Genomic DNA, 13463 nt, shown 5'->3' with positions numbered 1-13463 from the left:
ATAGAAATACCATTTGACCCAGGAATTCCACTTCCAGGAATTTACCCCAAGAATGCAGCACTCCAGTTTGAAAAACTCAGATGCACCCCTATGTTTATCGCTGCACTATTTACTATAGCCAAGAAATCGAAGCAACCTAAATGTCCATCAGTAGATGATTGGATAAAGAAGATGTGGTACATATACACAATGGAATATTACGCAGCACTAAGAAAAAAGAAATCCTACCATTTGCAACAACATGGATGGAGGTAGAGGGTATTATGCTCAGTGAAATAAGCCAGGCACAGAAAGACAAGTACCAAATGATCTCACTCGTATGTGGAGTTTAAGAACGAAGAAAACCTGAAGGAACAAAACAGCAGCACAATCACAGAACCCAAGAATGGACTAATAGTTACCAAAGGGAAAGTGACTGGGGAGGATGGGTGGGAAGGGAGCGATAAGGGCGGGAAGAAAAGAAAGGGGGCATTACTATTAGCATGTATAGTGTTGGGGGGGGGGCATGGGGAGGGCTGTGCAACACAGAGAAGACAAGTAGTGATTCTATAGCATCTTACTATGTTGATGGACAGTGACTGTGAACTGGTATGTGGGGGGACTTCGTGAAGGGGGGAGCCTAGTAAACATAATGTTTTTCATGTAATTGTAGATTAATGATAACCAAAATAAAAAATAAATAAATAAATAAATAAATAAACTGGCTTACAGCATGAATTAGCACAGAAAAAAAAATACATCAAAAAGATCATCCATCATGATCAAGTGGGATTCATCCCAGGGATGCAAGGATGGTACAACATTCAAAAATACATCAACATCATCCACCATATCAACAAAAAGAAGGACAAAAACCACATGACCATCTCCATAGATGCTGAAAAAGCATTTAACAAAATTAAACATCTATTCATGACAAAAGCTCTCAAAAAAATGGGTATAGAGGGCAAGTAACTCAACATAATAAAGGCCATATATGACAAACCCACAGCCAACATTATACTTAACAGCAAGAAGCTGAAAGCTTTTCCTTTAAGATTGGGAACAAGAATGCCCACTCTCCCCACTTTTATTCAACATAGTTGTGGAGGTCCTAGCCATGGCTACCAGACAACACAAAGAAAAGAACGCATCCAGATTGGCAAGGAAGAAATCAAACTGTCCCTGTTTACATATGACATGATACTGTACATAAAAAACCCTAAAGAATCCACTCCAAAACTACTAGACCTAATATTTGAATTCAGCAAAGTTGCGGGATACAAAATTAATACACAGAAATCTGTTACTTTCCTAGACACTAATGATGAACTAGCAGAAAGAGAAATCAGGAAAACAATTCCATTCACAACAATATCAAAAAGAATAAAATACCTAGGAATAAATCTAACCAAGGAAGTGAAAGACCTATACCCTGAGAACTATGCGACACTCTTAAGAGAAATTAAAGAGGTCACTAACAAATGGAAACTCATCCCATGCTCCTGGCTAGGAAGAATTAATATTGTCAAAATGGCCATCCTGCCTAAAGCAATCTACAGATTCAGTGCAATCCCTATCAAAATACCTACAGCATTCTTCAATGAACTGGACCAAATAATTCTAAAATTCACATGGAACCACAAAAGACCCCGAATAGCCAAAGCAATACTGAGAAGGAAGAATAAAGCAGGGGAATTATGCTCCCCAACTTCAGGCTCTACTACAAAGCCACAGTAATCAAGACAATTTGGTACTGGCACAAGAACAGACCCATAGACCAGTGGAACAGAATAGAGTCCAGATATAAACCTAAGCATATATGGTCAATTAACATACGATAAAGGAGCCATGGATATACAATAGGGAAATGACAACCTCTTCAACAGCTGGTGTTGGCAAAACTGGACAGCTACATGTAAGAGAATGAAACTGGATTATTGTCTAACCCCATACACAAAAGTAAACTCTAAATGGATCAAAGACCTGAATGTAAGTCATGAAACCATAACACTCTTATTAGACAAAAAAATAGGCAAAAGTCTCTGGGACATAAACATGAGCGACTTCTTCATGAACATATCTCCCCGGGCAAGGGAAACAAAAGCAAAAATGAACAATTGGAACTATATTCAACTAAAAAGCTTCTGTACAGCAAAGGACACCATCAGTAGAACTAAAAGACATCCTACAGTATGGGAGAATATATTCATAAATGACATATCTGATAAGGGGTTGACATCCAAATTATATAAAGAGCTCATGCACCTCAACAAACAAAAAGCAAATAAGCCAATTAAAAAATGGGCAGAGGAGCTGAACAGACAGTTCTCCAAAGAAGAAATTCAGATGGCCGACAGGCACATGAAAAGATGCTCCACATCCCTAATCGTCAGAGAAATGCAAATTAAAACTGCAATGAGATATCGCCTCACACCAGTGAGGATGGCCAACATCCACAAGACAAACAACAACAAATGCTGGCGAGGATGTGGAGAAAGGGGAACCCTCCTACACTGCTGGTGGGAATGTAAACTAGGTTAACTTTTGTGGAAAGCAGTATGGAGGTTCCTCAGAAAACTAAAAATAGAAATACTATTTGACCCGGGAATTCCACTCCTAGAAATTTACCCTAAGGATGCAGCAGCCCAGTTTGAAAAAGACATATGCACTCTTATGTTTATCGCAGTACTATTTACAATAGCCAAGATATGGAAGCAACCTAAGTGTCTATCAGTAGATGAATGGATAAAGAAGATGTGGTACATATACACAATGGAATACTATTCAGCCATAAGAAGAAAACAAATCCTACAATTTGCAACAACATGGATGGAGCTAGAGGGTATTATGCTCAGTGAAATAAGCCAGGCAGAGAAAGACAAGTATCAAATGATTTCATTCATCTGCGGAGTGTAACAACAAAGAAAAAACTGAAGGAACAAAACAGCGGCGGACTCACAGAACCCAAGAATGGGCTAACAGTTACCAAAGGGAAAGGGATTGGGGAGGATGGGTGGGAAGGAAGGGATAAGGGGAATAAAGGCGGTTACAATCAGCACACATATGTTCTGCTGGTGGGACACGGGAAAGGCAGTATATACAGAGAAGACAAGTAATGATTCTATAGCATCTTACTGAGCTGATGGACAGTGACCGTAATGGGGTATGTGGGGGTGACTTGATAATAGGGGGAGTCTAGTAACCATAATGTTGTTCAAGTAATTGTATATTAACGATATCCAAAAAAAAATATTCTTAAGGTAACCAAAAATTGGTAACAACTAAAACCAATAGAATTCAGATTAAATTACTGGGTATTCATTTTAAACATTTCATAGACTATGATGGAAGGTATGGTGAAATGTGCGGAAGCATAGATGATTGGCTACAAACTGGCCAAAAACTGATCAGTGCTCAAGCTGGGTGATAAGTACACTATTTTGTCTTTTATGTACTTTAAATTTTCTATAATGAAAAGCTTTAAAATGTGGACATATAAAAATCTACAATTTTTTAAAGCAGTTTAAAATAATAAGGGTGATATCTTTTAAAAAATTCTCTTAGCTCATTAGTTGGATTGGCAAACACTTATTATTTGTTGTAAATGTGCCTGATGTAGAAATACGATGGCAAACATGTAGCAAATAATGTAATGCAATTGCCTCCAAACATTTGCTCAACACCCTACCGAAAAATCTGAAACACCATGAACTCCCAGTGTATGTATACTTTCCTCTCCCTCTCCCATACTATATATATTTTTGTGTGTGTATATATATGTACACATACATAAATTATATATCTAACCCTGAATGCATGCACATAACTTTCACCAGTAATATTGCAGCACATCGACTAAGCTTTATTTCATATAATCTATTCAATCATTCCATTTTTGCTGATCTCTCATCAGATATGGTTCATAAAATTCATCACTGACATCTTTAAAAACAAATCTAATGTAACTAAGGATGGGAGAAGTATAGGCTCTTAAGTTTTGTTGTTTCTTATGCTTACATTACAAATATGTTCAACCTATGGTTTCTTGCAGGAATTTTTAGAGCCAACTGTCCATTTTGTGAGGCTTTACTTTGTTAAAACCAGGAAATAGAGTTAACAAATGTATGTTATAAACATGAGTAAACTTCTATACTTTGTAAAGTTCTGAAAATTGGAGGGAGGATACCATTGTCAATTCATCTAGGCCCTGAAACTTGCACTTTGTCAGGATACCTCACTTACCATGCCTGGCATGAAATCAATCGTCATACAGAACAAGCTGCTAATCTCAATCAATACATCAGATATTAAGAGCACTTAATTTTGTATACAAGTAAACAGATTTTAATATTTTATTCCTTCACCCCAGTAGATTATTTTGAGTACAAGGCACTTTGAAGACCACTGGTCTAGTAAAATATATAAGTATTTGTTGACAAAAAAATAATGAATCAAGCAAGTGTTACAAGAGGAATAGTACTAGACGTTCTGGAGGGACACACAGAAGAGAAACCTAACTCACTGTGAGTGTGAGGACGTTGAACAATGGAAGTGATGTTGAATGGACACCAAAAGAATGGGTAAGAGATTGGATTGGGTGGGATAGAGTAAGAGAACATGGTGTTCCAAGCAGAACGAATAATGTATTACATATACAGCATTACAATAACAAACACAGCATATTTAAACTAATATATTAGTAGTCTAATATAGCTAGAGTGCAGTTTCTAGAGGTGTAGAGGTGGGATGGAATGGGTAGATAGTGATTCAGAGAAAAGTATGATGAGATAAGATTACAAAGCCATGTTTGCATTTTATCTGGAAGGCAATGGAGAGATAGGTGATGAAGATGTGTCGTAAAGAATCTGGCCTTGCCCAAAGAGAGGTCTGGCCTTTATCCCCAGGTACTGAGAGGTAATCTCTAAACCCTTGTAATTTCTGGACTTATATGATATCTGTGTTATTCATGGTAGGCCCCTAAGATCACATGGTATCAGCCTGACCTCTGGGGAGGGGAGACTGGAAACTAAGTTCAACAAATCAATTAATAAGTCCCACTAAAAACTCTGGACACCAAAGCTCAGGTAAGCTTCTTGGGCTGACAATACTCCATGTATACTGCCACACATGCATTCCGAGTGGGTAACACATCTCTGAGGACAATGGAAGCTTCACATTTGAAACCCTCCTAGACTGAGCCCCATCAATCTCTTCCTTTGGCTGGTTCCAAGTGGTATATTTTCCCAATAATGAACTACCGTATCTGTTCGTATAATAGCTTTGAGTGAGTTCTGTAAGTCTCTCTAGTGAATTATCAAATTTGGGGATGGTTTTAGAAACTCCCAAATTTATTACTGGTATCGGAAGTGATGGGGATCTTGTGTGGACTCTTCCCTCAAACTCTGTAACTGGACCCTACCTCCTTGTAACTGGGGTCAGAAGTCTTGAGCAGACATGGCAGAATGGAAGACTGTACCTTTAACCTTGCAGTTTGACTACCTCTGGGTAAGGAGTAAATATATTTAAGCAATGGGTGACAGACAATCTACATAATCCAGATTCTAGAAAAACCACGTTGGCTAGACCAGGGAGAATATATTGAAGATAAGACTGGCAAGAGATGACAGTGAGAGTGGGAATGGAGAAAGACGTATTTATGAGATATTTACAAGGCAAAATTGACTGGATGTGACGGGTGAGGAGGAGATCAGGGATGGACCCACCGAAGGAGCATCGGGTCTCAGTTTTGTTTGTTACAGGAGACACAGGCAGTTGGAACATTGAATTCAGTTTTGGGCAGTTTAAGAAGCATTTTAGATATCTAGGTAGAGCCATTCCATCAGCAGTCAAAGCAGGGATGAGATAAGAGTTGGGAGCCATTAACATAAGTACAGTAACCAAAGTCACAGGAGATACTGATATCCACTACAGACAAATAAGTCATCCAAACTGGAAAAAGCCAAGGACCAAACATCAATATGAAAGGATAGGCAACGTGCTAAAAGGGACAGAGAAGTGGCAGGCTGAGAGGTAGGAGAAAAAGTTCAAAAGTATGGTTAACACTGAGTGGTTGGCATTTTCTTCTTTTTGCTAATAGGAATTTTCTCCACTTTTTATAGTGAACACTAAAGTTTTTAATAAAAAAGGTGTAGGTTTAAGTGAGTGACATGTAACTTGCATCCATGTATTTTTCCATTTATATATGTACAAGTGAGATGAAGTTTGTAACAGTTTTCTCACTTATGTTAAAGACATTAATGATTCACATAATTCAATAAAACTGAATTATTACTGTCTATAATCAATGTTTTTCTTTTCTAAGGTATTTTTTAAAAGCCTACCCTCATTACTACTGTAAGCCATCTAAAACCACTTAACTTTGCCAGACTACTGGGATATCTGTATCGCCTTGAAAAGTTTAACCCAGACTAAATGACAGATTTAGGGAAAAACTGCTCTAAAAATTTAATGACATAGAGCTCTAGTAAAGACTTCAGAATATGTGTTTCTTCTGGATTAAAAAAGATTTATCCCCAGTATAGTATAGAAAAATAAAACACAAAATGGACAGATGCAACCTATCCAAGTAACCTCGTATTCACATCTGCTGTTAAGATGGGTTATAAATTTTTTATCTGCCAATTATGTCAAAGCTATAAAATACATCAGCTCCATCTTTCTAAAGAGATTCTCTGATTAATCTCAGAAATTCTAGTATGTCACTAGAAAATATTCAATCTCTTGGGGGACATTCAAGTTTAGATAAAGGTGTAAAACATGGCTTTTTATACGAAATGTTCCAAATTATTGCAACTTTCAATTGACAATAGACTAATTTAGTAAAAACAATTATAAAGTTTTGATTCTTAAGGTTTAATAAACTGAAACAAAATTGTTTATATGATCCTTTAAAAGTATTTATAGCCTACAACAGAGGTCTTTCTCATTCAAGGTGATTTTTGCCATTTTTGAATTATTATTTTTCTTTCAAAACGTCACATGTTGTTTTTATCTACTAGGTAAGTTGCTTACATATTTCCCATTTTTAAGCCTAAAAGCAAAAACTTACCCCAAATACTGCTTTCAAAAACTTTTAAGTTACTAATTATAACTATATTTTGTTATATAACTACAAAAGGATTAGTTTTGTGCATTTGATCCTTTACTTACCTAAGTAACTGGTTATCTCAAGCTAGTTCCTGAACTGAGTTTACCAAAATGAACTCCGTAAAATAAAGAGCTTGGACAGAAAAGTTATCTATCTCTACAGTGTCTTCCAGTATTGATTCTTGTGACTAAGTGATATGATTTTCTTTATAAATAACAAAACAACTAAAAGTGTTAAAAAGTACTTTCTTTTTTTACTCGAAGGGTTTTTTTGTTTTGGTTTGGTTTTTTGGTTTTCTTAACCGGTTAAAGATACTTTACATAAATAAGCCAGCCATTTTATATCTGAATAAAAATACATTAATAGCTATTGCACAGAACACAGTATAAATGATGAATTCTCTGATTTAAGGCGAAATAATGTTTTTCAACTTTAATTTTGCTAGTTTTACTTCAAATCCAAACTTCTCTTTTCAATTGGCCACTTTATCATTTGAATACTTTTTCTAGTTTATATGGGTATTGAAATTAAAACTGCTTCCTTTCCATATGGAAAAGCACACATCTACTTATTATCATCTTCATATAGATTCCAGTTTTTAAAAAACCTTGAAAGGCAAATGTTCATGGTGGTTCTAAACCAATGACTTTTTAAAATGGGCATTCACTAATGTTTAAATGTGGGTTTCTTTAATTCTGTAACTGCATTTGTAAAGATCAGAATTGTCAAAACAGAATTAGTCGGATGCTGAGATAAATTCTTCCACTTTGGTAAACATTTCCATTCTATTTTAAGCAGGAAGTTTTAAGTGTCTTTATAAATACTGTTTAAAAATGACCTAACCCTTTTCCTATGACAGTTTGGGTTACAAACACTAGGAAGAAGAAATACTCTTAAGATGTTAATACTGTTTATCTCTGGGTGGTGGTATTACATGCCATTTTTTACATTTCCCAAAAGCATTATTACAAGTAAGCGGAATGTATTTCAAAATTAGATTTTGAAAAGCTTATGAAGTGTGGGACATCAACACAATCTACTTCTGCAGGAGAAATGTTAAATGCCTTTTTCCTAGCCACAAGCTAGGGAAACATTCTACCAGGAAGAATGTTTTGACTGGGTGTCTGCTAGGTTAGATGAAGTTTATTTTCCAGGCCTTTCTTAGGCTTTTGAGAAAATCCAAGAAGCGAGTTTTAACTTAATTGCAGTGAATCTTGTAGTAGTAAACTTTCTGGGAGGCCAGAGAAACACCTTTCATTACAACTATCCGCTGAATGGCAAAACACTCTGAGGTTTACCAATGTTTTCAGACTTGTTCATACTCTCCTCTGTCTGTCATTATTTCAGAACAATTTCATTTAGAATGAAACGCAATTATAAACCGTTTCTACTTCAAGCCCATAAAAAGCAGAACTGGCATCAAAGGCAAAGAAAGCCTTCATCTTTCTATTTTAGACTTTCACCTGTGTAGCTAAACTAAACCATCTGCTTTCTCTCCCCTACCCCATCTACTTAAAGGACTGAAAATACTGCGCCTAATTGCAATTTATCAAACCAGTCTGACTTTGCCACTTTAACGAACTGCCACTCTTTCACCGGAAGGCTCGCTTGTAAAATTTTGCTTCCCATTCCCTCCCAATTCCTCCCCACCTGCCTCAATTGTGAACTATCCATATCTTTAAGACCCCAGACTTCCGTGTATTAAGCCATCTGAAGAGCTCTTCACTTTCAACGCTGAGCGCCTGACGGGAAAAGCTACTCCAGCCTCCCCCCTTGTGGACACGGGGCCGTTAGTATCACCACTGCTGCGGTCACGCAGAAGGCACCTGGCAGCTCAGCCTAGGAAGGAGTCGCGTCTCTCCGCCACCAAACAAGGGGCTCAGACGGAGGACAGACAGACCCAGTGGGAGGAAACCTCCCAGAGGAAGAGGGGGAGCTCTCAGCCTGGAGGGGGACCTTCTGAGGCACGAAGGGGAAAGGCTGCGTGAAGCGGAGTAAGAAGTGGGCGGCCGAGGGCGAGCGAGAACGGGCCGGGGGCCGGGGTCGGGGAGGAGGCGCGGCGCCCGGCAGGCGGGGCAGCTCGCCGCCCTCGGCCGAGTCCGAGCAGCGGGGCGCGCGGGGGCGCGGGGAAGAGCGGGAGAGAGCGGTCGGGGCCGCGGGCGCCGCGGCGGGGACAGCGGGCCCACCCCGGCCGAGCCCCGCTACTTAACTATTTGTAGAGCTGCTGCAGGCACAGGTCCAGGCTCTCGCCCTCCGCCTCCTCGCGGGTGATGTGCTCCGACAGCGGCCGCGGGAGCGGCGGCAGAGGCGGCAGCTGGGGCTGCGGCGGCGGCGGCGGCGGCACGGCCGGCTGCCCCCGGGGTGTCGCCACCGCCCCCTCGCCCTCCGCCGCCGCCTCCTTACCGGGCTCAGGGTCTCGCTCCTGCTCTTGTTCCCACTCCACCGTCGCAGCTCCCGCGGCCGCCTGCTCCACGCGGTCCTCGGCCGCAGCCTCGGCCGCTTCGGCGGCTACCAGCTCGGGTTCGGGCTCCGGCTCCGGCCCCGGCTCGCCGCCGCCGCCGGGTCCGCGAAACGCCCAGGAAGAGCTCCAGGAAGCGCCGGTAAGTTTTGTCCTCAGGACTGCAGACGGCCATCGCGGCTTGTGCCCCAGGGTCGACCGGGAAGTGGGTGGGGGGAAGCCCGGGAACGGGGAAGCCTGGGAAGGGGGAAGCCCGGGAACGGGGAAGCCTGGGAAGGGGGAAGCCCGGGAAGGGGAGGGGGCTGCTCTCGAGGTCCGGGGTCCCGCAAGGGCGGTGAACCGCCGCAGCGGCACGAGCGATCAGCACCAGGCTGCCTGGAGAGGGCTCCCGCCAGCGTGCGCGCCGCCGAGCGCAGACGTGCGCGACCCGGGGGCGGGGCGGAGCGCTCCCCCCAGGTCGGGTCTGGTGGGAAATTTGGTGGCAGGGTCCCGCGGCGGCCCACCCTCTAACCCAACGGAGGCTCAGCCCACGCTGCCTAGAGAGCGTCACGATAGCAACCGGCTCTACAGAAGAATTTCAGGGTCCCTCCCGTCGAGTTCGCAGAGTCGAAAGGACACGCGCCCTTCGCACGCTCTCCAACTCTGAACGTCTTTATTGTATGGATAGCATGGCTTCAAGCGGCTCCGGGCGAACTAAGACGTCTCCAAGTGTAGCTGTTGCTTTCCACTCGGATTGGATTTACCTCAGTTTTCCTTAGCGGTTCCTACCTTGCTTTGGCGTCCTGATCTGTTGGAATGCACCACAGTGTCAATTCCTTTTGCTGTTGACACTAATAAGCAGTGGGAGTCGGGGCATCAAACACTACCAAGTGGTAGGTTCCTTTGGGTACATTCTCCCATTTAATTCTGTGACGAAGTGGTGTTTTACACATTTCTCAGAAAAATGTAACAGGATTATGTCCTTGCTTCAAACTGTCAAATCTACCAGCCAGGGCAAGGGAATTAGAACCCAGGTTGTTAGCCTTTAAAGCCTTCAGATCTTTGTCCTTCACTGTCATCAGCCTCTGAAGATTCCACAGGGAGATACGTCTAGAAGCCTTGTTTTTATACGGCTTTATAATTTACAATTCTTACAATAGCGCCTCAAGGTATAAGACATTACCATGACTCCATTTTATAGATGAGGGCAGTCAGCGAGATATTGTAACTTTGCTCAAGGTCACACACAAGTGATGCAACAAGGACTAAATCCAGGCCTTTTCATTAATTTTCCAGCACACCAAAGTTATTAATTTTCCAGCGCACCAAAGCACCCTGTTTAATCTTTGCATAATACACATACTTTATTATGTAACATGTATTTTCTTGTACATTTTGGTTGCTCTTCTTCCCCACCCCCCTAAGCCTCCTTTCTTTCTTAGATTGAAACTAAAATGACTTTAAATTATTCTAATTTTCTTACCAAACTCCACACAAACCTATTATCTTGAAGCCTCACTTTAGGGGGGTGAGGGAGAGAGAAGCTGTGTTGTCATACAGCTGTATAGATGAGAGCATCATTACTGCATACTGCCATGTCCATGACAAGAGGTAATTCAGCAAAAACATAGTGATTCCTTCTTTAGTTTGAAAAACATGTTTACAAATTACCCACCTCATCCTCTCCATCTCTCCATTTATGGTTTTTGGGTTTCAGTTGGATTTAGGGTCTGAAATATACCATTTCTAGTCAGTTATTAATGGCAGAAGGAGCCTCCCAGCCAACTGTTTTCACATAATACTGTATTCTACATCCCTCACCTGATACTGTTATTTTAAAATTAAGTGGGTTGAACTCAATGGATGTTACGGCATCATGTAAAATAGACATCCATTCTCTCTCCTAGCTTGAGATGAAATAATACATGATAGAAAATGTATGCACATGAGTTCTCTACAACTATTTATTTTTGTCTCAAAGGTAAATGGAAAGACCCAGGACATAAGTCTGTTTCCAGACAAGCTAAATGTATTTATACACGTTTTGTTTAAAACATCACCAGTATAAAGCAATTTCTCTGAGATGCCTAGAAAGTCTTTAAACTCATTTGCCTTTGTTTTCAATCCACCTGTTCATTTCCATTTCAGAATTTCTAGAAAAGACTGACAAAACTTCTAATGTTGCAAACCTAAATGTCCACAATTCCACCAACTATTTAATATCTCACAGTTTGACGTGATGATATTTGGTTCAAGAGTACATAGCTGCCAATTGTAATGATTTCCATTAAGCTACGCCTTCCTACTTTGCAGTTGCCTCCCTCATCTAGGTGACATTTATTTGTGACATTAATTTATGACTCAACCCACATACCAAAGGGAAGTGTTACATGTTGGGGAAACATTATTACTAAGAGCAAAAGAACAAGCCCACACCTCTATATAACTGTAAATGAGAGATGTATTTGCTTATATTAATAAAGATATTCCTACACAGAAGATCAATGTGGACCCTATTGCATCCTTTTGAGACAGTAGCTTTGCCAGAAGGGTGCTGATAAATTGCTGGGAACTCAGAGCAGCTGTGTAGCATGACTATGCCATTGTCAAGAAGTCTGTTTCATCATCATTTTGCATTGCTTTACTTTCCTTTTCAGTCTTTCTCCTCTTAACACTTACCTAATCCCTTTTCTGACTACCTATTAAAAATACTGAGCTATGGAAAGCGTATATATGAGAGGTATTTAAATTTTGAGTTTTTTTCCTCATAAGAATTGTTCTCCCTGTAGCCCGTACCTATTTGGAGGAAATGCACAATGTCCTTTCATGCACACTCATGGTAATGATGATATGTATAAGATTAAAAGAATTATTGAGTTTAGCAGTTTCTTATCATATGACCCAGCAATTCCTCTACTAGATATTTACCCACAAGAAATGAAAATATGCCCACCCAACACATACTCACAAAAAGACCTTGTACAAAAATGTTCATAAGTTTTATTTATAATAGCTCAAACTTGGCAATAAACCAAATGTCCATCAATAGGTAAATGGATAAAAAAATTTTGGGTATTCATTCATATAATATACAGACCTAGAAAAAGAAATGAAATACTGATAAATACAACATAAATGAATCTCAAAAATATACTGAGTGAAAAAAAAATCCAGGCACAATGGTACATACTATACGATTCCATGTATATGAAATTCTAGAACAGGCAAAAACTAATCTGTAGTGATGGAAAGCAGATTGGAACTGAGGTGGGTGGGGGATTCATGGCAAAGGAGTAAGAGGGAACTTCCTGGTGTGATTTAAACATTCTATGTCTTGACTGGGTGGTTACATAGGTAGATTCATTTGTCAAAAATTATCAAAGTGTACATTTTAGCTAAGTGTCCTGTAAGTAAATTTTAACTCAACACAATTGATGATATAAGCTAAAAACAACTGGTTACTGTATTAGTCGCTGCCCTATTTGTGCTCATAGCCATTCCTGCTCCCTTGCTCTGCTCTGTACTGCAGGGGAGTTGACCCTTTCAGGCTGTATTCACCAGATTCCTTGACAACTGACACCCAGCTGTGATTTGCCCATTGAGAGGCACTGGCAGGAAATAAGGTGGGAAGGAAGAAGAAAGGCTAGGGCCTTCCTTCCCTGTCCCCAGCCTCAGTTCTACTGCCTGCTGCATCTCCTTTGTAGCTTTGCTCCCCCAAATATGTCCACTGGGTTTCCAGCTTTTTTGCCTGTGATACCAGCTGCTGAGTTCCAGAAACATCATCTTCCATTGCCTGCTATGGACTGAATATCTGTGTTCTCCTAAAATTCTTATGTTGAAATCCTAACCTCCAAGGTAACAGTATTAAGAGGTGGGGTGCTGGGGAGGTGATTAGGTCATGAGGGCAGAGCACTCATGAATGGAATTAGTGTCCTT

At 40.6% G+C, this 13463-nt stretch overlaps 2 protein-coding genes and 1 pseudogene across 2 annotated transcripts in view; 1 reads left to right on the top strand and 2 right to left on the bottom strand.

Moving 5' to 3' along the window:
• LOC140849097 (leucine-rich repeat-containing protein 37A-like) overlaps window positions 1-9901 on the bottom strand; it is a 50819-nt gene extending 40918 nt beyond the window's left edge. The window contains exon 1 of the mRNA XM_073235349.1: window positions 9494-9901. The gene's annotated coding sequence lies outside the window, so the exon portion shown is untranslated. The remainder of the gene's footprint in view (window positions 1-9493) is intronic.
• The window catches only part of LOC140849100 (DNA ligase 3-like), an 854661-nt pseudogene that overhangs the window by 181224 nt on the left and 659974 nt on the right, over window positions 1-13463 (bottom strand).
• LOC140849102 (uncharacterized) lies at window positions 7987-12191 on the top strand. The gene is made up of 2 exons (XM_073235373.1): window positions 7987-9690; window positions 10034-12191. Exons 1-2 carry the CDS (start codon window positions 9361-9363, stop codon window positions 10304-10306), a joined length of 603 nt encoding a protein of 200 aa, XP_073091474.1. The 5' UTR covers window positions 7987-9360; the 3' UTR covers window positions 10307-12191.

Source organism: Manis javanica, chromosome 4, assembly GCF_040802235.1.
Source record: "Manis javanica isolate MJ-LG chromosome 4, MJ_LKY, whole genome shotgun sequence".
In the NCBI taxonomy this organism is placed as follows: Eukaryota; Metazoa; Chordata; class Mammalia; order Pholidota; family Manidae; genus Manis; species Manis javanica.
The sequence above is the reverse complement of the archived record's forward strand: the minus strand, read 5'-3'. Positions and strand labels throughout refer to the sequence as shown.